At 48.7% G+C, this 27980-nt stretch overlaps 1 protein-coding gene across 1 annotated transcript; it reads left to right on the forward strand.

The window, feature by feature from the left end:
* The first annotated feature begins 1794 nt into the window (after positions 1-1794).
* LOC111836333 (ephrin type-B receptor 4b-like) lies at positions 1795-27856 on the forward strand. Its single transcript, XM_072717629.1, has 17 exons — positions 1795-2753; positions 11995-12065; positions 12270-12551; positions 12835-13219; positions 16908-17063; positions 18093-18425; positions 18983-19107; positions 19225-19393; positions 19510-19609; positions 20759-20823; positions 21033-21146; positions 22016-22263; positions 22673-22888; positions 23679-23828; positions 23953-24146; positions 25172-25330; positions 25457-27856. The coding sequence occupies exons 1-17, from the start codon at positions 2627-2629 to the stop codon at positions 25566-25568; spliced, it is 3006 nt and encodes a 1001-aa protein (XP_072573730.1). The 5' UTR covers positions 1795-2626; the 3' UTR covers positions 25569-27856.
* The last annotated feature ends 124 nt before the right edge of the window (positions 27857-27980 follow it).

Genomic DNA, 27980 nt, shown 5'->3' on the forward strand with positions numbered 1-27980 from the left:
TAAGGCCCACAACAAATGTTGAATGAAATGCCTCGAGCACTAATCATTTACTGAAAACTGGCGTTTGGGGGAAAGATTGAGCTGATAGAGTTGAGCTAGACAGCCGGTATTTAAATGCAACTTTTTTTTAAATCATTAAGACTAATTACTATGTGCTGCCAGTCTCCGTGTGTGTTGCCACCAGCGACCACTGGAGGACTTAAAAGACGTGGGATTGATGCGATGTTTGTTGTCTTTGTCTGTCTGAATGAAAAGCGGATGGCATGCTTATGTTTTTAAGCCTCGTCGACGTCAGCTTATGATTTGTGTTTCTGCCCATCCGTCTTCTAAAACATGCCGTCGTATATTGCTTAATTGCATTTCTAGATGTAATCTTCTTGATTGTCGAATTGCGCGCACCGTCTGGTCAGATTGGTTATCCTCGATCAAACTAATAAAACTGTAAACAATGACGTTATACGTGAAAAATACTCGTTGGTTAAAAAAGTCCTTATGAAAACGATGGAAAACAGCAAGCTGACAGGCATTTCATATTTTTAAGTCTAATTATTGTTGAAGCCTAGAATGTGATTGATCTTGCATGAAGTTTTGTGTTGGCTAATGTCAAGAAGATCGGCCGCATTTGTGTAAGCTTTTTCCTACTTTGGACTAGCCTTTCATGAGTTTTTGACGTTCCGGTGTGAATCGTTATCCTTTTTTTCTTTTATTTTGTGTTCAGTAAAAATGAAAAGTTACTTAACTGCGATCAAAGACAGTTTTTAAAAGGCAAAGCTTACAGAGTCAGAAACTATAAACGACATATTAAATGGCGTGAATGGAAATAAATTTGTATGAATAAAGTAGTATGTAATTGTATACATAAATCGTTTAAATTGGCTTCAGGAGTTTTCGGTTTATTTAGTAGCCTACTGTAGCTGTAATGTTACTAAAATTATCTCGGGTGTTATATTACTTTATGTTTTGAGAAGTCTTTCAGATCAAGACATGTGTATCCTGTAAACTCGAGGGATCAATATGACAATAAAGCAATATGCGTTGATGCCCCCCACCTCACCTCCCCAGCGACTTCCCCATCAGGAGAAACTGCATCGACAGCTAGTCCGGTACAAGACATGGGAGGACAACTTAGAAAGACGGCAAAGAAATAACTGAAGCAAATCGTGATCGATGAGCGCGTGTTGATTAATCGATAACCAAACGTCAGTCGTCAGCTCGAGCGATAAGGTCAAGCTTTTTCAAAACGGAAAGAGAAGGGCTCTGATTCCTAAAGGATAACAAACTCAAAAGACGATCAATCAAACATCAATCAAATCGCTGTAGCCCGGGGCCAAGAAAGAAAACGGTCAGCTAAGATGAATGTAATTTCCTTATGTTCTGCGTCCAAAAGGTCGACCAAGGCATGGAAGCACATTGGTACCACAATCGACGTCGGTATCTTTACTGTAGCCTGTCCTGTAAATTTCACTATAAGCTGTGCACTATACTTTGCATTAACTGAAATTAATAAGGCGGTTCAGCCCGATTTGGATGTAGCCAATATTAACACCGATATTAAACCAAATTGACATAAACAGAATGATATTATAAAATGATTGTAAAAGTTAATAATATCACATACAAACGTGTCTTTTTTTGTCCACTGGAGCCCTATTAGGTCCAATTCTCGTTCATTAATATTAAATATTGGAAGTAAACTGACATTAAAGTTGACCAATGGTAAGGCTCGGTGATAATAGTTGAGGCGGGGCAAATGCGAAAAGCGGAGCGGCTCGCAGCGCAGCAGTGCGTGTGGTACTGGCTGCAGCGCGTGGACGCACGAGGGAGCGAAAGTTGGTGCTCAACTTCGCATTTGGAAACATATTTTTTCCACGTTTACATGCCCCGGCTTTGCATATTGTACTATAGCCTACAAAGCATACAATCGTACAACTTAAAACGGCGAAAAAGACCGGACGGCGCGTTTTTTCGTTATACGGAAAAGGACAGAAGAACTTTGCACCGTTCATTTGGAAATTAATCTGCGGGTAGAGTCACTCGGGAAAAGGGAGGAATCGGGATTGGGACAGTAAATGGCTAAGTAACCATGCATTTTTCGCTGTCCGTTTTACTGAACGTTTTGGGTACTTTTATGCAGCGTCCCATTTCAGGTGGGCTCGTTTCGTTTACTGGACTACAATAACATAGGGTGCTGCTGAAAAATAATCGTAGCCGTATATTTTTTTCGGTCTCCTTTATTTATCCACGTTACTGAAAAACGAGAGGGCAGATGGAATCGTATCAAAATTAGGAGCCACAGAAATAGGTGCAACATTTTAATCTTCCACCTAGTACGTTTATTGCTGCCCGAGTGCTGTTTTGTAATTTATGCAATCTTTGGATGATATTTCATTCAAGACCATATTTTGCCTTTTTGGTGATGTGTCTTCAGATTTACTGCATCGAAGTCAACTATTATTTTGCTATAGTGTTTCTTAGGCTGTTCGAAAATCCGTGAAAGAAGTTTCGTACTTCGTGATTTCCAGTGTTCTGGGGCCACTTTCGTCTGTCACCGATGTCGGCAGCACGGTCAGTAGGCAGACGGCCTAGCTGACAGTGTTTGAAATAACATTAAAACCACATCTTACGTATGTCCAAAGGATTCTCAGTATTTGTCGGAGTTTTACTTATCAACATGGAACATGTGTCCCGCGTTGCCTTCGCCAAGCTATGGATCGGACTGATGGTCTCTCTCTGTCTCTGCTCAGCCAAAGAAGGTGCGTATTTTGTTTATTTAAATAAGACGCATAAATGTGTCTGCTGATAGACTATGCTTTAACACCGCTTTAAAATTGAAAGTTGTTTATATTTCAGTTAGGATTTAGTGTTTGCCGCTATCGCTCTTTTAGCGAGCGCATTCCCAGTCAGAATAAACAGTCTTCAAGATTATCCTCCACGGGCACCATGAAGTGAAAATTCCGAAAAGAACTTAAAATGTCCTCGAGAGTGGGCGATTCACTTATTACAAATATTATAAGTAATAGGCCTAGGCCTATTTGTTCATTGCTTTGAGTTTTTCCTGTCCAGTAAAGTGATTTGTGTATTAGACCTGTTATGTGCACGGGAATTGTACCATGTGTTCATGAAATTGTTTTACGTAGGTAGGCCTTTTTACGTAAACACAATTGTCATTAACACTGAAAACATAAATTAGGCTACTGTAATAATTTTCTTTACTGGCACTGAGTAAATCTTTTTTTACGGCGTGTTCAGTCGAATTTGTGTATTTTGTAGTTCGATGCCGGCGCACGGATGCACCATTTGGAAATCTACCTGTTGCTGATGTTATATGTTTAGATGGAAGCAGTGAATTAAAAATCTCTGAAGCAACGCTTTCTGGTAAATTTATGATCTCTGACCATGAAAGACAAAACTCTAAGGTAGAACCGATCATTAAAAGTGTCAGGACAGAAATGATACGTGATCGGGTCGACTGAACAAAATACTAGCTAAAATCTAAACGTAAAAATAAAATATTGTATATTAACGCGTGTCAGGCAGTTTAGGAATAAGACATGCAAGCGTTTTGTGGGCTGTGCAGACCCACGGTGGTTTTAGGAATCGGGCGGTGTTTGATATGCTTCGTTTGCAGGAGCTCACTTCCTACAATTGTACTCGCATGGAAGCCTACTCCCATCATCTGAAAGGACGTGAGTTAATTATATGCCGAGTTAGCCGGACCAGCAGCCCCCATTGTGCCTTTCTGTGGGTGCTGCCCTGCGTCGCGCAGCGGCGAACTGTCGGCTGTTGTGTAGCAGCCGAGTTTCGAAACTGGGATGACAGATCGATCACCAACGATCCGAAGTGTTTCGAGGCTGGACGTAGACATCTGATACCTGCTATGGCAATCAATTAACATACCCCCCTCTAACGGAACCTGAGACGGCCAACTTTGTAACTAGCAGAGGATTACATCGGGGTTATGGGAATTCCGCATGTGCAAAATAGTTATTACTTTAATTAGAATAGCCTACAGCAGATTTGTGCACGGCACACGAATGTTGGAGCTTGGAATGTTAGCCTCATGTAGTCTATCTTTCATTAAAATGTCAATGTAGGCTACGTAACAGAGCATTAAATGCACCTTGAAGTTCAATAGTATTATTCTGCTTGTTAGGACACGCTTTTCACACAGTATACAAATTACTGTATTTTGATCATTTGAGTGAGTACGTGTTGACGTTTAAATGCTTGATTAGGAAACAGGTTTAAAATTTCTAAATGTATGTAATAGGTCTTATATAACGTGTAATAATATCTAATCTTTAGCTAATAGTTTATTTATAGGCTATTTTCTGGTAGTATTTTATATAAAAACGGTAAATTTAACGTTCAGTTGTGAACCTTGACATTTCAAAAACTTAACTTTAAAAAGTTTTAAGACTATGTTTCACTTTTAGGTTGCATCTTAGTCCAAAATTATTTGGTCCCGTACATAATCCTTGAATTAAAGATCAAGATTTTAATTAAGCCTGTATATCTTAACGATTATAAATAATGACAGTAGTCTATAAATTATTTCTGAAAGTTGTTTGTTTTGAGTAACAACAGGCGTGTTCAACATGTTAAATATCTTAACCGTTACAAATTCCTTATGGTATCGACTTCATAACGCGCGCGTTATTTTTGGCACTTTTTTGATAGATTTTCACTTGGGAAATATTAAGGAATTGCCAGTGAAATAGGGGCATGTATTAATAGCTTTTCACAGAGAACTGTAATCCAGGCGTGGGCTAAAACTATCACTTGTGAAAATAGTATACAGCCGGCCTCCTCGTAGATTGAAGACAATATGTTTATGACATTATGGGCTAATAATGTTACTGTTTCTTAGTAACGAGTGCTACACAATAATAGCGTCACAAAAAAATTTCTCATTATTCATATTATATGGTACTATGATCAGAGTGGTCAGATATAAGTGGGAAAATTATATGTGCATTTTTAAATCAGATTCCCAAATCTAAAGACTATATATTTCGTGCAGATTTACAGTACCGCGTTTCATGTGGGACTTGCTGTAGGATCCATCCATACACACGCTTGCTTAGCGGCGCATCGCTATTTTAAATGTAACAGGGTCTCATTTAAAGTAACAATTTCGGTCTCAACTTTTAACATATGTCACCAATTAAATGCAGCGTCTAATAATAAAAAAAAACAGTTGCATTTCCTTAAGCATGCAAAGCGATTCATCTTTGCGCCCCGTTGCGAATGAAACACTTGTAGATTATGCTGTATTGGACAAAGCGCGAATGAAAATTCAGCGCCGTGGACTTTAAAGAAAAATACAGGGGATATAACCTGGCAGTCGGGAGCTTTACAGAATACAATAAGAAAATCTGCTTTCTGAATCATTCTTTGAATTCTATAGCACTGAAAAGAGCCTAAACGGTTTTAAAAATCTTTTCTCTTGTGCCAATTCCTTCCACCCCCTACCTTACTTACCCCACCGAGCCTAATTTGACTTACAGATTTAGTAAAATACTGCTTTAAAAAAAAAGACGGATAGAGTTTGCTTGTGTACAAAGCAATGTAAGTATTAAAGAAGGTAGCGGCTATTGGCGCATTACGGGCCGTATTTTCGCAGAGCCGCAGTAATGCTTTGCCTTCTGTTTCCCTGCCGCGAAAATTCGTTTCTAGGCCCCCGAAATCCCATTAAAAGGAACCAATTTTTTTTATTGGAAAGAGATTTGCATTTAAAACAGCCCAATCTTTCCTTCGTCTTCTCTGATGCTTAATCCCGAGATTAGCTACTTAAAGAGTTAAACAGCCAGCAAAGAGTGAAATAAATTCGGCCGTGGAAATGCCCCGCGGTTTCCCGCGGGCCTTTCGCTTCTGGTGGGTTTTAATTTAGAAATTCTCCCTCCCAGAAGTGTGGTGCCATTTTCTGTTGTTCTTTTAGTAGTTTAGAGTGTGTGTACAGATGATATGGCTGGCATATGTGGCTGTTGAGTGTTTACCCGGCTTTGTGAATTATTGTACAGTTTGTTCAGGGTATAATGCTCAGTAATGCAGTCTTCCCCTTATTGGTACTGCTGTGGATAAAGTGTGACCTTTGTAGTTCGTGAGATTGTGTGACAACTTGTTTTTTTTTTCTTTTAAAAGTTGTGTCAGAATTTTATTTGTCATTTTTTGGTGGTTTATCTGTTTCTCCCGTTAGCTTTTGTGCCCAGCAGTTTAGCTTGAAGTGTTGAATAGCATTCAGGAGCTGAATGGGTTATCAGATTCTACCCAGTGAGCCCATATTCCTGGAGGATCTGGCAGGCAAAAGAGTGGATTACACGGGTCAGAGTCCTTAAACTCACAGCCTGCTCTCGGGGGGTAAGGAGACAATGCAAGGGCCGAGAACCCATGACGATACGGCGACTAGAAAAAATGCCGCAGACGCAAGAGAGAAGCAAAGATGGGGGAAAGGAGGCTTTAGCAGGAGATGGTGTGGTAGCGTAGGAGTGGAGTGGGCGGGCAACGAGGGGCAGGGTGGGACGGAAAGGTCAAGAGGGAGGTCAGGGGCATCAGTGAAGCGTTGGGTCCATGGGTCAGTGACGAATTGTGAGGGCAATGATGTCACCGTCCAGGCACATTCGATCCTCTGCTGCCAGGGGGCTTGCTTGCCCACGTTGTCATCCCGCCCAAACACGGTGGCCTCTGTAGAGCGGCATTCAGCAGATGAGGTCCTGGAGAGACGCCTGAAAAATGCCGCGGTAAACATTCCCTCTTGACACGCATCTTTAAAATGCTTTTCTCTCTCTCTCCGGCGAGATACCAGGTACCAGCAGTAATGGGTCTGTGGTTATCTTCTCTGGCTGCTCATCCTCACCTGATCGTCTCTCTTCCTGTATAAACAGGATGGTGGGCCAGCTGAATGCCTCCGGTGCGTCTGTCTGTTCTTCTGAGAAAAATAGGCGTTGAAGTTTACATCAGAAAACCTTCTAAAGGTCTCATTCTGTTTGACTCCAGGGCTCTGCAGGGCACCCCCCCCCCCCCCCCCCACAGTAAAAGATATTGTGGGGATTCCACCACCTCACCCCATGTCAGCAAAATCCATGGGGGTATGTGTATGTGTGGTGGACCTGTCTGGGCTAATGTGCTTGGCTGATTTTTAATCCCAGTCCAGTTCTAGTTCAGGGGTTGATTTCCAGATCAATAGCATTTCTAATAAAGTAGGAAAATTTATTCATTTGTTAACTGTGGGGTAAAAAAGGCAGAGAATGGGCGTCTGATCTGCTGCCGTGGATGTTTTTGCCAGAGTTTAGGATGAGAGTGCGTTGTTTGTTTGTCAGAGTGTGCTGGGTGAGTGGCAATGCATGCTAAGTGATAAACTTGTGTAGATGCAAACCGCGATAGACTTCACGTGAACTGTAACGAGGAGGAAGAATCTTTATTGAGCCCTGGTGAAAACCAGGAGGAGGTTTTATTGCGCTTTGGTATAAACCAAACCGGCAAGATCGAGCAGATAAAGCAGGCTGAGGTCACCGCCGGCAAATTGTGGATTGACCACCGTGTACATGCCGCATCCGCGATAAGTGTCCGTGATAAGCGGGGATGTTTATGCAGGCCTGCACAGCCCCTTGCACACTATGGTGTGCTCGTGAATTACACTCCAAGTGTGTCATCGTGAGCACGACGCCTGTGACGCCCCAGTCCGAGGTCTTCACAGCCGCACCGAGGACGGTAAGGACTGTCCCGGCAGCGAAACTGAGCTGAATGAATGCTGTAAATTCATTCCGAGCGATATGACGCAAATGTAAACTGACGATTAGTTTTATTTGAATTTTAACAAATGGGGTTAAATAAGATCCCCCAAGACTTTATACTCAGGTTTGGAAAATAGGTGTTGGATAAATTATGAGTTTTTTTGTTTACCTCCAGGGTAGAATGCCCTCTCTCTCACACACAGCGGCCTGTATCGTCGTCGGATTACAGCCTGGAAAGCTGTAGTTTGTTCCACTGTAATTTTATGAAGATAAATCAGGATGCCTGTGAGCGGCGGATGTATCTGCTGGATGAAGCAGCGACACAGTGCTCATTCCTGCTCGCTTGATGCTATTCTTTACAGGAGAGCTGTTAATTACATGATGTTTATTACATGATGTTTATTACATGATGTTTATTACATGACTCGGACTCGCCGGCTCTTTGTTATAACTGACGACGCACGTGACCCATGTTTCTGGGGGGGGCATCACACAGGGGTTTGCCTTTTCGACTGCGTGTGAGGCACGTTTCTGGAACGTTCTGTGGGAAAACGCGGTGGCCTGAAAAGCTGAGAATGGCGGCACGGGGGGGGGGCAGGCAGCCAATCAAAGGTGCGGGCGCCTTCCTGGCATCCCGTGGGACACGGGCAGAGCCGGGAGCATTTGTCCCACACGGGCGCACGCTGGAGGGGGCAGCTGGGTGTGTGACTGGCACAGGGCAGCCCCCCCCCCCCCCCCCCGTCTCCACGTTGAGGAACATGCACAAGCAGACATGATGTGTAATTTTTTTAATGTCGCTAAAGTACTTCTGTAATCAGACATTTATTTATGCATCCCAGAAACAGCCAAGGCCCCTGGGAAGTCTCAGATTTCGGTGGGATCTAGGCACCATTGTTACGTAACAGAACAATGAGCTGGCAGCGAGGGCTGTGTAGGCGAGTGACTGGGCCAGCACATGCCCAGCCCGGTTACAATGACCAGCAGGCGCGAGCGGGACTGCAGGGAGGAAGGGATTCGGAAATCCACGGAACACGAGCGCGGCACCAGAGCAGCGGGTGACAGGAGCACCGGTGTGGAACCGAGGTCCGGCTCGGGAGATTCAGCACCGCGATTAATCCCGTGAGACGCAAAGCGGCCTGTGTCTAAATCCTGAAAACAAATTTGCACCTCCAGCTAATACCCACATTTACATCTCCTGGTGTGGCTTCTCCACGTTTTTACCCTCATTATTCTTCACGAGGTTTTCCGATTGGGGCGTCGGAACTGGAATCCAGCTCTGGTTTAGTTCCCGGTGTCATAGAAGGGGGACATGGAGCAAGCAGGAATGGAAATGGTGGTATCTGAGTAACCGTGCAGTTTCCCAGTTAATCGTGTGATCTCAGCTTTTCCTGTGAGTGGCAGTCTGACCAGCACGGCTTGTTCTACAGGTCTGATTAGAGATGCTGTTAGAGATGAAGCCAGTTACCACTTAGCCCGGAATGGCATTGTGTAACTGGCACAAATCCGGTTTTAAAGCGCACCAAGTCTGAGCAGAGGAAGCTGAGCAGATGAATGAGTTGGAAAAGGAGTTTTTTTTTTTGTTATTATCTCTCCATCCTTCGCTTGCGTGCCTTAAAGTTGCACGGCGCCCTCTTCTGCCCGTCCGACTGCTGTGCGCCATCCTGCCACAGAGGGGCTCCGGATCTTCCCCCAAAATCGGCGTCGTAATTGAGTGGCAGGGAGGCTTAATTGAGCAGCGGGGGCCTCTGGCGTCTCGCGTTACGCCGCAGGAAGAATGAATCGATCCCCAGTGGTTTCATCCCGTTCCGCATTAGAAGGCAGAAGAAGTCAGAATGTTCTATGTTTTGCTGTTTTGTTGCAAGGTGTGTGAGTATTTTTTAAAAATGAAGTTTTATCTGTTTACTGCACAGCTATGGGGCTGGATGGATCGGGCTGCTTTTGTGGGGCTGAAGCTTCGAGGTCGCAGACGGCGTCTGGGTCTTGGTCTTGGTCTTGGTCTTGGTCTGGGTCTGGGTCTTGGTCTGGGTCTGGGTCTGCCATGGGGCTGTGAGACCGGCAGACGCTGCCAACTCACCTCGGTTGTCCTCTGATGATGTCGCCGTGGTGGCCGTACCTGCGGCAGGCGTGTGGCGACCCGCGGGGTGAGCTCTAAGACACCCGGAGCCGGCGTTCCCAAGAAGGAAACTGGCAGGATAGGGGGATGAGGAAAAGGTGGGGAGGTCTGCTGGGGGGGCTACAAGGGGGATTAGTGTTAATCTTGAAAACCTGATTTTAGAGCTTCACAGAAAAGCAAACAAACACACACAGCCACACACACACAAACTCGTGGTGAAAATGGCCGAGTGTAGCTGTGTGAGGCATCCCCGCACTCTGTCCCTGCTTCCTGCCCCTCTTGCTCCTTCTCTCCTCTTCCTCTCCCCCAGCCCCGCCTCCGTTCCCCCTCGTCTCCCTCTCTCCCCCGGAGCCAGGTCTTGCCTAATTGCCGGCCTCTCTTCGGGGGCTGGCCTGCACGCCAGCTTTAATTAGAGCCCCGCGCTGATCCCTGGCAGGCGGGGGTCGTGATTCTGTTGCTCTGCTCCGCGGCAGGAGCGGCAGAGCGTGGAGGAGCGCGGAGGAGCAGAACTCTGTTCTGAACCTTTTCATCATGGAGGTCTGTGTCACAGCCTGGGGCGGCGGCTCATGTTCTGTGTGAACAGTCATGTTTCACACGTGCGTATTCCTCCATGACAGTGTGTTTATTCGTACCTTCTCCAAAACTTTGGGAAGAGCTGTTAAGGCATGCCAGCGGAGCAGGGGATTGTGGGAAGGCCTCGATCTCGAAGCGGTTTCTGAGACCGGCAAAGTCTGTGTAATTATCCCACATGATTAAATCTCTTCTCAGCAACGGCTGGGGAGACAGAAGTGACATCACCGGCGTGAGATGGGTGCCATGGGAAGGTCCCCCCCACGAAGGTCTCTGTCGTGGCCGAGGGCAGTCTGCAACACAGCTGTCAGACCTCCGTGCGCATCGGGGCTCCCACTTTTCAGTCCCACCAGACTTCAGGACATGCTTCTGACCACTTTACCGGCAGGGCTCCGGTGTCAGTGGGGCCTTAATTAAAATGCATGTCCGAGCCCCCCAGGGACACTCTGGGGGAGGGGAGGGCACGTTGTCGGAATGAAGGCCTCTCCGTCTTTCCTCAGCTTCTCCCAGCCTCTCGTGACCCCAGGACCCGTCATTCCCCACCCTTTCATATTTCACCCCCCCCACCCCGCCCGATGCCCGCCTCCTGGTCCCTGCGGACTTTTCTGCTTGCCTCCCTGCGTCTGTGGAGCGGTGCGCCATCGCGCTGGAATGTGCCGGAGCTGGGACGCGGCGAGATGGGCCAAGCCGCCTCATCTCAGCTCCCAGGAAATTAATTTTTGGAGCCCCTCCCTCCTTCTCCCTTCATAATCATATTTTTCTCTTCATCCGCTTGTCTTCCTTCATTTTTTAATTCTCACCTCCTTTCTCTTCACACATTGTTTTTTCCTTCTCTTTTTTCTCTGTCATCCTGCCTTTTTTCCATCCCTGCTCTTTCATCCTGCCTCCCCCCCCCCCACCTCGCTGCTGCCTTGCTGGGGGGTCCGTGGCCTCCTTGTTTATCGGTCTCCTGCAGCCCCCCCCCCTCACTTGAACGGGGGAGGGGATTTCTGAGAGAAAAACAAAGAGGAAAAAGAGACAGGTGTCAGTCACCTGCTCCCCCCTCCCCCACCACACACCTGGCTGACCCCCCCCCCCAAACACCTGGCTCACCTGCACTCAGGTCCCACCTTTATACTCAGTTTACGGAAGAGATCTGATATTTTCCCTGGAAACCCGATGTCCATGGATGTGTATCCGGAACCCTTGGTGATGCTTGGGTCAGGGACGTCGGGGTTTATTTGTACCTGCGTTCCTTTTGCGCTGTGCTGTGATATTCAGCTGCTCGAACCACACGGACGGGGGGACAAGCCTGGGGCCGCCGGCTCTGATTTGAAGGAGCGCGATTCATTTTTAATCACAGACTAACTTGTGCTACGTGTGTCGGCTTGTGTGTCTGCATGGGGGGGGGGGGGCACGCAGACAGGAGGCTGAGAGAGGGGAAGCCAGTAAGGCCCCGTCTCCTGTCTCTGGAATCTTGTCTATGAACCCTCTCCAAAGTCGTCGAGCCAGAGCGACCCGCCGGGGCTGGTACCGTACCGGCATAGAATTGTTAGTCTGAGTTGGGCTGGATTCTGAGTCCATCTCTTTCTTCCACAGAGGTGCTGATGAACACAAAACTGGAAACCTCTGACCTGAAGTGGACTGCCTTCCCCATGGAAAACTCCGAGGTGCGTCTACGCCCCCCTCTGGCCGCTTCTGTTAATGTCTGTCACCCCCCCCCCCCCCCCACCACCACCACCGGCTGGGTTATTGGAGGTTATTTATCACCCTGGTTTATACTTGGGGGGGGGTCTGTACCTGATCCATACCGCATTCCAAAGCTCTGTTCTCTGGCGTCCTCCCCCTCCCCCTCCCCCACTCTCTGTGCTCAGTGGGAAGAGATGAGCGGCCAGGACGATGAGCAGAACAGCGTACGCACCTTCCAGTTCTGCCCGGGTGACAGGAGCCGCAGCCACTGGCTGCGCAGCACGCTAATCGAGCGCCGCGGCGCCTCGCAGGTCTACGTCGAGCTGCGCTTCACCATGATGGAATGCGCCTCGCTGCCCATGCCGCCCCGCGGCTGCAAGGAGACCTTCAACCTCTACTACTACCAGGCCGACACGGATGAGGCCACAGCTACCTACCCTCCCTGGATGGAGAACCCCTACGTCAAGGTGAGAGACTTACGCTGTGACTGGCTTGGTCCTCCAGAGCTCCAGGGGGCGCTGTTTCTTGTTCAGTTTATCAACATAAGCGAATAATAATAGTATCCTCAGCTGGTGTTTCGGGGTATAAAATGAGTAGCAGTTCACATATATTGAACGTTTTTCCGAACATGAAGGGGCCTGTATGCCCCCGTCGTGATGATGCCGTCTGTCAGCTAGAAGGTCCATCATGGCTGCCCTGACCCATTTGCGTGCATGTCTGGAGTGTTTATGTGTGTGTGCGTGTCAACAGGTGGACACAGTGGCAGCAGACTCCTTGCTCCGGAAGGATGGGGGGGAGCGCAAGTCGAACCTGAAGACGCTGCGCTTGGGCCCGCTGACGAAGCGGGGTTTTTACCTCGCCTTCCAGGCTCAGGGTGCCTGCATGGGCTTGCAGTCAGTGCGCGTCTTCTTCAAGAAGTGCTCGGCCCTCACACGCACCTTCGTCCACTTCCCCGACACCGTGCCGCACTCCCTAGTGCAGCAGGCGCAGGGCCAATGCGTGGACAACGCCATCCAGCAGGGGGCGACGCTGCACATGTTCTGCGGCGAGGACGGGCAGTGGGTGGGGCAGCCCAGTGGGGCCTGTGCCTGCCGGGCCGGGTTCGAGCCCCTGGACGCCGAGTCCCGTTGCCAAGGTGAGGACGTGGGACAGTCAGGGGTGGGGTGGGTGTTTGTGTGGTCAAGAATGAAATGGGCTGGAATGGTGGAGTCAAAACACAGGCAGAGACACGGCTCCGTCAACACAAGCGCAGGCTGGAGCTGGAACCGGGCCCTTTTCTCACAGCATAAAGGGAAAAATACACAAACAGACACCCAGAGAAATGTCTAGAGGTGGGGGCTGTTTACAAAGAATGCTGAGACTCATCCCTGCTGCTGAAAGACAAGAGCATGTCGGGCCGTTTGGGACGAGGGGCCTCTCTGTCTTCGCTCTTTCAGCAGCCCCAGCCTTGACCCCGTCTGTAGAGAGCCCATCCCTCACTGTGAAACATGGTAAACAAACCCCCCGCCCAGCCCAGCATCGACTTCACACGCTGACCCCCCGCTCAAAGCCCCACATCAAAGCCAGCTTCTCCGCGGCTGGATCTGATTTATACCACATCCCCGTTTCGGCCGCAGTGCGCGAATCTCTCGATGCCCGCGCTTTGGGGGGGTCAGCCTGGGACAGCCTTCCCCCAGGAGTCTCCCTGCTTTCTCATTCTCTCTCTTCTCCAACATTTTATTCATTTCGATGACACCTTCCTCTCTGCCACGACTGCATTCGGCCGGCACACACGGCAGCTAAATCTCATGATATCGCCGACCCCTCAGGCCCCCCCCCCCCACACCTTTGCTCCCAGGACGGTCCACATGCCAGGTACCATCTGGAGATTCCCGAAGCTGAGAATGAGAGGTTACGGCCCCGTTTGAGCCACACCTCGGGTTAAGAGGGTGAGAGCGAGAGTGTAGAACCCAGTGGTGAGGCGGGGGGGTGGGGGGGGGGCCTGGAGGAGTGACAGGGGTCACGCTGTCAAACGCAGCTGCCTGCGAGCTGTGTGCGGGGGATTTGGCTGGCCGGCTTAACGCCCCCTCCCAGCTGACCCGGAGTGGGGGACACTGAATGTTCTGTTTTGCACAGAGAGACGACTCTGTAATCCTGTTTTGAACAGAGAGACATGGCTCTTTGGCCCTGTTTTATACCAGGAGAATAATGACTACGCAGTCCCCTTTTACTCTGAGAGACGCGTATCAGTAGATATGGTTTACACTGAGAGAGTGACTCTGTGGTCCTGTTTAACACAGAGAGTGACTCTGTGGTCCTGTTTAACACTGAGAGAGTGACTCTGTGGTCCTGTTTAACACAGAGAATGACTCTGTGGTCCTGTTTTACATTGGGAGAGTGACTCTGTGGTCCTGTTTAACACTGAGAGAGTGACTCTGTGGTCCTGTTTTACATTGAGAGAGTGACTCTGTGGTCCTGTTTTACCCTGAGAGAGTGACTCTGTGGTCCTGTTTTACATTGAGAGAGTGACTCTGTGGTCCTGTTTTACACTGAGAGTGACTCTGGGATCCTGTTTTACATGGGAAGAGTGACTCTGTGGTCCTCATTTTACATTAAGAGAGTGACTCTGTGGTCCTGTTTTACACTGAGAGAGTGACTCTGTGGTTCTGTTTTACACTGAGAGTGTGTTTTATACTGAGATAGATGACCTGGAGCCGTATTTACACTGAAAGATTAGTTTGTAATCTGTTTTATACAGAGAAATGACTGTTTTGCAGAGAGAGAAGGTTTTACATATAGTGATGACTAGTTTTGGTTTTGAGAGCAGTGACTGTGTTGTCTGGTTTTACACAGAGGGAGGGGCGCTGCAGTCCCATTTTAGAGACCGTGATGTCACCAGCCGTGTTTTATACTGGGATGACAATGCGGGCCGTGGGAGTGACCTTTGGAGAGGAACGCCTAGATAAGCAGTCACTGTCCTTTTGGCCTTTCTGGGACTGAGCTGGCCTGTCCTACGGCTGTTATGTTTCCGCCTCCACACAGAAAGTGGCTTTTTGGGACACCTCCAAAGGCTGGAAGGAGTTAGGGTCAGAGGTGTAGTCATAATGTGACACGGCGTGTGTACACCTGTAAACACAGCCCACGATGATAAAACACTGCAAATTTCTTTTTTTTTTTTTTGGGGGGGAGGGGGGGGGCAGTCGCCACAGCAATCTTTACCTCCCCCCCCCCCCAAAAAAAAAAAAAAAGAAATTTGCAGTGTTTTATCATCGTGGGCTGTGTTTACACGTGTATAGCCGATGCCAGAGCGATTTCGGTGCCTGGCTCTGTTTTTTACCCAGCATGCCTGTTTACTCTCTGACTGTCACCACTGGGTGAGACATTAATGTAAAACAGGACCGGGCTCATGCAGAGCGTTAAGCATCCCTCAGCTCTCAGCAGTATACATGGATCTGTTAAACAACAGACTAATCTGAACCCACAAACGAGTAAAAATATTGTACAGGGCTGAAATAATCCCGCATACATTGTATTTTTTATTCATCCATCTTCCATAACTGCTTTTCCGGTACAGGGTGACTATGAGCCTGAAGTCTGTCATGGGGGACCCAAGAGGGGACCCCCATCCTTAGCAGACCACGCAGTCACACACAAAACCACAGACAGTGTACGGTTCAGAGATACCTAATTGGCCAAACCATGCGTTGAATTTGCTCTGTTGTGATAGACTAGACCTGCTGGTAGAGTCCCATACACCATTTTTGTAGGGAGAGATATTTCGAAGGTCTGTTTCTGATTTTTATTAGAGTGTGAATTAGGTTGTGAATGTGCATTATGCTGAAGGAGATCTGTTACTGCCTGTATCTCTCCTGCCTCATAATGGCTGCTCTTCTGCTCGACACGGGGCATGATTTGCGCCCATGAACACACTGGGCTCTCTGTTACTGTCCCGCAGGGTTGGGTCAGTGAGCGTAGGCCGGCGCAGTCAAAGCCGTTATACTGTGACCGCCGTGACGTCAGGCCTCGGTTAGATTCGGGGTCGCGTCCCCTGAATTCCAGCTGTGAGTTTAAAGTGGAAATGCCTGACTCTCATTGTGGAACGCACCCTGACCAGACAAAATCGGAGATAGTTCTTTTTTTTTCCCTTTAAAGGCAGATGACTATTTATACTCAATGTGACTGGAAGGGCTGCTTGTAATGATGTCATACTATTCGGCCATTAGACCTTCTGTGCTTTTTTTTCCCCAGACATTGAGTTTCCTGCCGCTCGGAGTTCGCACCTTTGTTTTCGCCCGTTATTCCTTGTTCCCCCCATTGCCAAATGATAAATCGTGCGATATGGCGCTTGTCCTGATGTCTCCTGTCGCATCCGCTGCCACAGACGCACAGTTGAGAGGAGTGTGGCTGCATGCCCTGCGCCAGTGCGCCAGTGTCCTGCCCAGACCCACTGCACGGTGCTAGACGCCTCGCTTTCACTTCTGGAAATCGTGGGTGTGTGGTTACCTGTGTGTGCAGGTCTACATTTTTTTTATCTGTTGTGTGAGTTTTTGGGTCGTATTTGTTAAAGAAGAAGCTGGATTTAGTTCTTTAGAAACCAATCAGCTGCTGTTTTGCTGGTGGATACGCAGCTGCGTCGGTGTGTGGCTGAGCTGGTTTCAGGGCTTTTCCTACGATCCGAAGGTCACAGGTTTGAATCCTAGACTCTGCAGATTGTTGTAACTGTTGGGCCCTGATCAAGGCCTGTAACCTCTGTTGCTTTTTCTCAAAAATATACACAGCTGTGATAAAAACGACTGCTAAGTAAATAAAATGTAAATGTGTGTGTCTCTCTCTCTCTCTCTCAGCCTGCCTGCCTGATTATTTTAAGATGTCCCTGGGAGCTGACCAGTGCAGACGGTGTCCAGATTTCAGCAACTCCATCAGCGGCGGCTCAGCTGTGTGTCCCTGTCGCCCCACTTACTTCCGGGCCGAATCAGACCTCCCTGACGCGCCGTGCACCAGTATGCACCTCCTCTCACTCCTCTTTCTTGCTCATCACCCCTCTCAGTCGTTCTTCTTTTCGATCTCTTGTCTTTTTCTGCTCTCCATTGTCGTGCCCTCGACGCCACCCCCCCCCTTAACAGGTCCCCCCTGCCATTGCCTTTCCTTGCTCTCTGTGTCGGAAGCTATCAGTCTAATACAAGGACAATGCACGAAGCTGGGCCCTTTGACCCCAGCAATTTGTATCCGAGAGAATGAAAAGAGATTCGTTTTTTACGACTCTCCGTAATGGGCGAAGCCTGAAAGCTGTGCCTGGTGCCAGCTGTGCCTCGCCGCGGCCAGACACGCCCCTTATATAGCGCCTTTCACAAAAAACATGCTGACTTCAATTCATCTATAATTCGGTCACTTGTAAAGCTCAGTAATTAAATGACCAGAGGGTGTGGAAATAGGGAGCTGAGCCTTAATTTCAATTAGACCTTTATCCTTAGAGGCTTGGAACATTTGGCCTGGTGTTTGAAATGGGGGGGGGGGGGGGGGGGGGGGGGGACAGCAGGGACCCCTTTCTTTGAGGTCAGCCCCTAGTTATGTGACTCGCCCTAAAACATTCATGCTGTCACACGGACTAATGAGAAGATTGTTCCTTTCACTACTATTCTCCTCTCCCATCTCCTCATTCTAATTTTTGAAATCACATTAATTTGCTACTTTCAGGTATTCAGGTTATTGGTAAAATGGGAGGGGGGATAACTCAGCAGGTTGGGATGCTGTGTCTAGGATCAGAAGGTCGCCGGTTCAAATCCCAGGGTCGGCAAAGTGATGTTATTAATGGGCTCTTGAGCGAGGCCCTTAACCCCAGTTGACCTGGCTTTCTCAAAAAATGCCCCAAAGACAAAAAAGACACAGATGTGAATGTAAAAAAAAGAGCATATCAAGTTGTCATTAAACATCAGCACTAGTACTAATACTTATTACAATGGTTAAATTCTGTTGTTAACTGGGTTGTAAGTAATGGCATTAAAGCCTTGCCCTCTGTCCCACCTCCCCAGCCCCACCCTCGGCACCCCGCAGTGTTGTGCCCCTGATCAGTGACACGTCTGTCACACTGGAGTGGAGCGAGCCGCTGGAGCGCGGCGGTCGCCACGATCTGACGTACGTCGTGCAGTGCCGTCACTGCTCCTCCAGGGAGCGCTGTGTGCCCTGTTCCGACAGCGTGAGCTACCGACCCACCCAGCATGGACTTACCCAGCGACAGGTGGTGGTCTGGGGCCTGGAACCCCACTCCACCTACAGCTTCTCAATCCAGGCCTTCAACGGCGTGTCCCAGCTCAGCAGCATGGAACCGGCCAGCGAGAGCGTCAACATCACCACCAGCAACAACGGTGAGGGGGGTGGGGGGTCATAGGAAGGGGGGGGGTAGAGTGCGTGAGAAAGAGCATAGGAAGTGTGTGAGGGATTTGTGAGGAAGGGAGGCGGAGCATGGAGATTAAGGAGGAGGAGGTGTATGAGGAGTTCATGAATTACAAGGGATTTATGAGGAAAGGAGGGGGAACATGGAGTTTGAGGAGGAGGAGGAACAGGAGGTGTATGAGGAGTTCATGAATTACAGGGGATTTATGAGGAAAGGAGGGGGAACATGGAGATGGAGGAGGAGGTGTGTGAGGAGTTCATGAAGTTCAGGGGATTTATGAAGAAAAGACGGGGAACATGGAGATTAACAAAGAGGAGGAACATAAAAAGTGTGAGGTATTCCTGAGGAACAGGGACCCCATGAGGAAGTGAGGAGGGGCAGTAAGCTTGGGTTGAGAAGAAGAGGAGGGGAGTAGACTGTGTTAGGAGACAAAGAGGTACTGAAAAGACACATGCAGGGCTCACAGCTCATTGAAGAGAGTTTGGGGTCATGTGCACGATAATCATGTGCATGTTTGCAAACTGACAGTTCCAGTGTTAGTGTCGGGAATGAGAAGGAGCCAAGCCACAGAGAACAGTGTGACCCTGCAATGGTCCATCCCTGTGGAGCCCCAGTACAGCATCCTGGAGTACCAGCTGCGCTTCTGTCAGAAGGTAAGGGGGTCATGAAGAACCAGTGGACCTTGTAGATGATGATGAAAAATGGCAACCCTCTTAAGAGATTAGCACTGAGTTTCCTCTGTTGCCGTGGGCCACACACGCGCCCTGCAGGAGAAACAGGATGACAGTGTCAGCTGGCAGTACAAGGAGAGCAAGACCAACCACGTGGTGCTGGGAGACCTTCGTAAGGGTACCCAGTATGAGGTTCAGGTCCGCGCTCGCACCACGGCTGGCTACAGCAACTTCAGCCCATCCTCCACCTTCCGTACCCTGCCTGATGGTAAGGAAAGTCCCAGGCTTCCATCTCGGCCTACACCCTCAGTTTGTCATGTTGAGCCATTTGTTTCGGTGATAATCCTTTTTCTCCTCCTCCTCTGGTTTTTCTTCCTCCTTCAGGAGACGATTCCCACCCCCATCTTTTGGTTACTGGGGTCCTGGTGGCTGCTGCCACATTACTCCTCATCATTGTCATCGCCATCGCCGTCTTCTGCTTACGGTGAGGATGGGAGGGACTGGAGAAAGAATGTAGGTGGGGCCAGGTTGGGCAAATGGGCGGAGCATGTTGAGCATGTGGGCATGGAAAAGAGGAATGTGGGTGTGGGCAAGGTTTACTGGGTACGTGTGTGCGAATGTGCCACTTCTCAATTCCTGTTTTTCTATCATTAATGGATGATGAGAGGGTAGACATGGCAGAATAAGGAGAAACAGGAAAGAATGAATTATTCCATCAATAAACACAGGCCATTAGGAAATTCCAGGCACGTCAAAAAAAAAAAGCGAAAACAAATCAAGGTTGCCGCTCATGGAGCCATTTCCAGCTTTAGTTTGGTAACAATTGAACAGCATCCTCACGACCCTCTGCCGCTTCACCCGGCCCACAGAGTGGCATCTGTGTGTGTGTGTGCGTGCAGGAAGATGTGCACACTGCATTTTCGCGGGCCAGGTCCCAGTTCTTGAGGCAGGGGCGCCTGGGCAGGCAGTAGGGAGACAGGATGCAGCCGCCCAGGCCGCCTCCATGGCCTGGGACCCCAGAACAATGGGGCTGACCCCAGGAGGCATACAATGAGAGCCACTCCGCCAAGTGACCAGGAGGCAGTGGGTGGACACCACAGCTATTTTAGTCCTGCCTGAGAAGGAGAGGGGGAGAGAAAGGAGACTGAGGGAAAGAGAGAGAGAGAGAGAAAGAGAGGGGGGCCGAGGGGACGGATGGATTCGGTTACTCAGAGAATCCCTGGCAGCGACCGATCGACCCCAAGGCCCAAGACATAATTTTAACTTGAAACTGGAGACCCAAACGAGATGGGAAGATAAAGATGGAGGCAGGAGAAGAGAGGGGCACGTGTATGTGTGTCTGTGAGTGTATCTGTGTGTGTGTGTGTGTGTGTGTGTGTGTGTGTGCACGTGTGTGGAACACACTGCCTCCACTGTACTCCCTGATTCAGGATCCATGTCAACCTGAATAAGTGTGTCCCACTTTTTTTTGGAAAGAGAGGGCAGAGGTCATAGATAGGCATCACAAAGCAGGGAGGGCTGGGAGCCTGAGAGCCTGAGAATTTTGTGTCCTTTTTGTGGGGCAAATATGTGACATTTGTCTTGTGCAACATGCCGAAATGGGCACTAAACTGATGACCCTAACCTGGTGCAGGAAACGAATGAGGACGAAGGACCCAGAGTTGAGTGACAAGAATGGACAGTACCTCATTGGTCAGGGTAAGCTTGTCACTCCAGTAGAAAATACTAGTTATTTTATTGTTGACGGAACCCTGTAATGCAGCTGAATCGCTTATCACATGCTGCAAAGAAATGGTTAAGCTTTTTAATGTTTTACACCATTGGAACACCTTGCAAAACTAGCCTTTCAAAAACGTATAATGTTTCTTGGGCAAATATAGAATCCCGTTTCCCCCTGCCTACTGCAGGAATCAAGGTGTACATCGACCCCTTCACCTACGAGGACCCCAACGAGGCCGTCCGGGAGTTCGCCAAGGAGATCGACGTGTCCTTCGTGAAGATCGAGGAGGTCATCGGTGCGGGTGAGCCTCTGCCGCCTTCTCTGGGCCACGTCCTGGGTAACAGATAACGAGCCGAGCGCAGTCGGCACACCGCCGCCCTTCGGTTTGCGGGTCAAACGGAACGCAAGGCGTATCGGGTGAAGGCGGGCAAGTAAGACGACTTCGCTAATATACCCATGGGCGTTTTAATTATAAAAGGCACTCATGTTTCGAGTACCAATGACTAGCGGTACAACAATAATGGTGCTTCTGTAATGTTAATACAAGTGATGACATTACAGGAATGCAGCTAAGACTGAAATCTGGGTATTGGGAGGTCTGCATTTTACCCCAGGCGATGACAAGCTGCAGTATTTCCCTAACTCCCTAGCGAGGTTTGACTCATTTTCCCCTCTGTCCCCCGATTTGCTTCCCTCCCTCGTATGGTGGTGATGGGGGGGGGGGGGTTCTAGCGAGACGAAATTTTATTCCTTACTGGAACACGAGAGGCTGTGCAAGGTCGCATTCGTTTAGAGTGTTTGGGCTTTTGCAGATAATGAATTAAATCTAGACAGGCCGCACACACGGCTTTCACAGTCAGTTATGGATCGACATCTCAGACGTATTTAATCATGTACGTGTACGTACGCATGTCCATAAATATATGCATGTTCTGGAGGCTGAGCTTGCTGCAGGAAGGTAGATGTCCGAGAATGAAATGTGAAGCAGACATGCCACACAGTTTGCGTCCCCGGGCTGTGCCGCAGAATTAAACGTTCTAGTCAAATTCAATCCCAAATATTAAACACTGGAGTTTGAAGCAGCCCCCTCCCCTACTCCCGGTCCCCCACTCAGTGAACCCTACAAGGCTAGGTTATGAGCGTGACCATTTTCCCACTGGCACTGCACAGGGGAATTCGGCGAGGTGTGCCGCGGCCGACTCAAGGTCCCCGGGAAGAAGGAGAACTACGTGGCTATCAAGACCCTGAAGGGCGGCTACACGGACAAGCAGAGGCGGGACTTCCTGAGCGAGGCCAGCATCATGGGCCAGTTCCAGCATCCCAACATCATCCACCTGGAGGGCGTCATCACCGCCAGCTGCCCCGTCATGATCCTCACCGAGTACATGGAGAACGGCGCCCTGGACTCCTTCCTCAGGGTTCGTCCATTCGTCTGTCTCGCTCCCTTGTTCTTCATGATGGAGTTGTTCTGGTTCTTTTCAGCATTCTTTAGGGAATGATCTCGAGCCCGGCAGATGTTGTTCCGAGGATCTGAAGTGGCTCATGTCTTTCGGTTGCATTTTCTTTGACCTGGATTAAGCAGCTAGAGAGATTAAGATGAATCTACCCAGTATTGTTTGTTTTTTTTCTTGCTTTTAACAAAAAACCTTAAACAGATCATGTTTTTAGGTCGTGGACTTTTCCCTCTTTCATTGAATCTTTGTTTCCCTCTTTCTATTTCTTACTCCTTCCTCCTTCTCCTCGATCTTCTTCCTCTTACTTTCAATCTCTTTGCCCTCATATGATCACTGCTAACGTCAAGCCCATCTCCTCCACCTTCTCCTACAGCAAAACGATGGGCAGTTCACCCCCATCCAGCTGGTGGGCATGCTACGGGGCATCGCCTCGGGGATGAAGTACCTGTCAGAGATGAGCTACGTCCACCGAGACCTTGCTGCCCGCAACATCCTGGTCAATAGCAACCTGGTGTGCAAGGTGTCCGACTTTGGCCTGTCACGCTTCCTGCAGGAGAACTCCTCTGACCCGACGTACACCAGCTCCCTGGTGAGCAAACGGGCCAATTCACAAACTTTTAACACCATATACCTGTGTCCAGCCCCCTTCTAACCATCTAGCCATCTAGTCAAGTTCAAGTCTTGAGTCAAAACATTGCAGTCCAAGTCAAGTCTTGAGTCATTTGCCTTCAAGTCTAAGTCAAATCCAAGTCTTTTTGCTGTCAAGTCAAAAGTCATAAAATTTGTGACTCCAATCCAGATTGAGTTGTGATTCATGTAACTTGAGTTCCTACCTATGTCAGTTTTTTTTTACCTTTAGTGATTAAAACTTGCTGCAGCAAAAACTCACCACAGTACATCGTACGATATGTTCTTTATAGACAGAGATAGGTTGAAAAGATAATGTAGACTCATGGTTGTCCTCACACAGTTTTTATGTCCGTATATATGCAAGGAGTGATGCATCTTTCCAACAAATTATCTCTTGCATTCGGGCAATTGAAAATGCAGACAGCAGAGAATTAATATACATTGAAATTATAAAATTAATGGTATGGTATCCAGAGGTGGGACTAACCTCAAATCTTCTCGAGTCATAGGGTCCATGTCATGTCTAAGTCTCGAGTTGTTGCCGTCAAGTCCAAGTCAACTCCAAGTCTTTCCATCAGTTTTGCTGAGTCGAGTCATAAAATTTGAATCTGAGTCAAGTCACGAGTCAGTGACTCGAGTCCCCACCTCTGATATCCACTCATTAACAAACTGTCTTTGTTCATGACTTTTGGGAATGATGGAAGCAGCTTTGGAATCCAGTGCAGTGCAGTGTTTTCTCTGTGTCCCAGGGAGGGAAGATCCCTATCCGCTGGACGGCCCCGGAGGCCATCGCCTTCCGCAAGTTCACCTCGGCCTCAGATGTCTGGAGCTATGGCATTGTCATGTGGGAAGTCATGTCCTTCGGAGAGAGACCCTACTGGGATATGAGCAACCAAGATGTGAGTGTGCTGGCAGCATCTCATATTTGTCCGTATTGGCAGTTGTGTTCCCTCTATACTGTGAGGGTCACGTGGACCGGTGGGCCCGCTTAGATGCCCATCTTCCCCTGCCTGTCCTCCCCAGGTGATCAATGCCATCGAGCAGGACTACCGGCTGCCCCCGCCGCCCGACTGCCCCACCTCCCTGCACCAGCTGATGCTGGACTGCTGGCAGAAGGACCGGGCAGCGCGACCCCGCTTCAGTACCATCGTCAGCGCCCTGGACAAGCTGATACGCAACCCGGCCTCACTCAAGATCGTCTCCCGGGAAGGAGGAGGGTGAGTCAGGTCACCGGGAAGGGGTCGTACTTCCACTCGGGCTAGCGGCCCGGAGCGGCCTTACCTCTTACGGGATGATTTCAGCCTGTTAATGAGCGGTTCCTGTACGGGTCCTTCAGGGACTCCTGTGGGGAGGAAATGGAACAGCAGGCTGGGTGTGGAGCGCTGGGAAACTCCCGTCTCAACAGGCATTACCATTGAGCCGAGGAATTTTCAGCCTCCTCTGCACATCCATACTCAAGGGGGACTTGGGGTGGGGGGAGGGGGGTGGCGAGCCATTCAGACGAGAGGCTTCAGACTAGGCTGTGCATGCCTGTAGCCCCTCAGATCATCTCTCGTCTCAGTTAATATCCTGCCCCAAACATCACTGACTCTATTAACGCCTCAACAGGCTGTCAGAGCTGATATCCTGCTGTAGCCTGTCAATCAATGCCACTTTCGGAGCTGGCCCCCCACCGTCCTCCCGCTGTGGACACACACACAGAGCAGTGTCCTTTCACTCGGATTCTCCTGTCCCAGCTCATGCAGCACCTTGTGTGTCTCCCTGTGGGAGTCTAGGCTGCCATTGCCCCCCTGCCTACTTTCTTCTGCTCTTTTTCACTTGCCCCCTGCTGGAAAAGCTCAACAAACAGACATCTCTCTGTAGAATCCCGACAGCCTGAAACTCTAGTCTTAAGCCCCCCCCCCAACTGTCTGTCAGTGGAATGTGCTGTCAGTCAGAAAGGCTGTGACCCCCCCTCCCCCGTGATCCCCCTCAGTGGAATGCTCCATCTCTGATTTTCTCGTGGTGCTCCGCCCACTTCTCCCTCAGTAGAATATGCTGTTTCTTAGATTGATTCTCCTATTTCCTCCCCCCCCCCCCTCAGTGGAATGTCCCGTTCTTCTGAGTGACAGTGTCTGCTCCCACCCCTCTGTCCCTCCCCACATTTCCTTTCAGTGGAATGTCCTGCCAGTTACAATGCCTTTGTTAGCTGGCCCATCTCCGCTGATTAGGGGGTGTTCATTAATCTCTTCTCCTTCCCCAGGCCGTCCCATCCCCTGCTGGACCAGCGCACCCCCCCTCCGCTATCCGCCTGCGGCTCAGTGGGAGAGTGGCTCAGGGCCATCAAGATGGAGCGATACGAGGACAGCTTCCTCCAGGCTGGCTTCACCAGCTTCGAGCTTATCTCACAGATCTCCACAGAGTGAGTCTCCCAGCACGTCAACCTTAGGCATCGTGCCCCCCCCCGCCCCCGCCTTTCTGTCTGGCCACATTGGAGAGTCGTGTATGGTCTGTGTGAGATGCACTTATGTTTTCCACCCCCTCTCAGGGACCTCCTGCGCATTGGGGTCACATTGGCAGGACACCAGAAGAAGATCCTCTCCAGCATCCAGACCCTGCGGGTACACAAGAGCCCCATCACTATGTCTATGCAGTACTGACTCCTTCCTGAACTGTGATGCGTGCCTGCCTTTAACCCAGCGGAGCCATCAGACATCCCACAGGTGCTCATCAAACACGCGACCCTTGTTCGACTGGAAATCGACAAGCGAAACAAACGAAACAAAAAAACAGCATTCGTTCAACCCAGGTTGATTTGTTGCCAAAAGCTGGTCGTCTGCAGGTTGTTTAGCATTAGCTTATTAGAGAGAGCTGTTCATTGAGTCGCCAAGCTGCCCTGCTCCTCGATGCTGCCTTGGGGGAAGACAAAGGAATGGCGCCGTCTTCCTCCTCCTCCTCTTCGACTCGCACTCGTCTGCGTTCGGACTGACGAAGGGGCGGGTGCAGGGGAGTGGATTCTGACAGTGCCTGGTTCAGATTACGGTTCCCTCTGAAAAATCGACGCCAACGAAAATAGAAGGGGATCTTTAGCACAGAGTGTTTTAATCACTTTGTCATTTTTAAGCCTGTGAAAGTCAAAGCAGAACGGGAGAAGCTGTATAAATGATTCCTACGGAAGGTCCTTTGGTATTTATGAAGACACTAGTGTTTCAATGGACTTCTCTCAATGGGCCAACTGTTGTATGCTTGATACAGATATCCCGTTTTCCCCAAGAGCCATCCTATGTCTGAATTGATCAACATAATCCCTCACATGGGCTTATTCTTTAACTAAAACTATTTAAACAAATCTGACTTTACAGGTTGAAAAGAGGGCTGATTCAAAATTGGCACTTTTTAGCTTAGAAATGGTGGTATTCCATAATTATTTTTTTTTAAGTATCTGGACATGGTTTCTTTTTTGGATGTTTTCATTTCTGCCTTGGCGGACTGGATGCAAGAAGAGACTGAAAAACCCGCTGTCCAATTCTTCACAGAACATGGAGTTCAATCAAAATGAGCAATAAATTGTGGGTGGTTTTTATAAGTGACTGTGAAGATCAAGATAATTGTTATGCTGAGTGGCTATGGATGGTGCTGAATTCTGCCTCTGTCTGGTCCACAGGTGACAGGTTAGTCTTACCTCCTCCCTCCAAAAACTGACACCTGCCCCCCCCCCCCCCCCCACCTAGGACCAGGGACCCAACCCTGACTCAGCATCTCCCCTTGCTGCTGTGGACAGTAATATACTGGCCACTGGGAATCCTGAACGTTCACATCTGGTCTTCACATTGAAGACCTGCTATTATCATATACCAATGATTTTTTTTTCTATTATTGATTTGCCTTTTTTATGTACTGTTGTATTTCTTATATACATATATATGCAGATATACATGCAGTGACCTCCATTTGAATTATACCCTGTATTCATTAGCAGAAATATTTATTCTGTTTATGCCCCAAACATAACTATTTAACAGTTAATTTTAAATGTGTGCAAAGCTGTTTATTTTTGCAGAAATAATATTTAAATTTTTATATAATTGCATGTGTCAGAGCAGCTCTGGAAAATGCAGGAGTTAGTCCAGACCTCTCTGTGTTTATCAGAAAACCATGACGGTTATGTTTGCCCCCCCGCCCGCCCCTGACCCCACCTGGTGTTTGTTCTGTGCCGCGGTCGCCGGCCCCCTGGAGAGGAGGCACTCTTCGTGAGGTTTTGGCTTCCCCTTGCACGGGGGTCCGACCGCTGGGCTTGGTAGGGTCCTCCCGGGGCTTCTGAATGTGGGCGTACAGGATCCCCTCATGTGTTTGAAAGCCCTGGGACTGTTCAGCGGGGGCCTGTAGTCACATCGACTGCTCCAGCAATGTTTACTTAAACGCTCCCTGAACTTGCTGCTTTCAGACTGGAGGTTAGGGTTATTTAGACCTCTCTCAGAAAAGGAAAAAAAAAAAAACAAGAAATCAGAAACATCCAACCCTGTCCCCTGATTTTTCTTGTCTATAAATTTTTAAGCACATCACTATTCAGTCAGCCCCATTTTCACAAAGATATACATGCACATTTAGATAATACAACAGGTCATGTTTATACATAGTTATGTTATTGTAACTAATCTTTTTTAACTTAAAAATGTGCCAACAGAGATCCCCTGGAAAAAAAAAATCATTCAAATTACACTGATTGGGATGGTGAAGTCATTTTTTTGGCAGGATGACAAACACAACACTTACAGTACACTCATGCTATTTGTCCGTTCATCTCTTATAGTTAAGGTGAATGTGGAAGTCACTGTGTATATATGAATATATATGTGTATGTATGACAGGATGCTGGGAGGTGGAATCTCTTCGCACAGTGTAATCTGTGTCCAGTCACAATAAAGATTCTCAGCACTGATATATCTCACTTCTGCTCCCGAGTCCTCAGTCGTCTCCTGCATATTTTAATCCGAGTGTGTAATTGTTTTGGTTCAACTCTTTGTACATTTTTGTTTGGCCCGTTAGGCCTCGGCAGGTGCTCGGGGTTGAGG

Source organism: Paramormyrops kingsleyae, chromosome 10 (assembly GCF_048594095.1).
Source record: "Paramormyrops kingsleyae isolate MSU_618 chromosome 10, PKINGS_0.4, whole genome shotgun sequence".
NCBI classification, from domain to species: domain Eukaryota; kingdom Metazoa; phylum Chordata; class Actinopteri; order Osteoglossiformes; family Mormyridae; genus Paramormyrops; species Paramormyrops kingsleyae.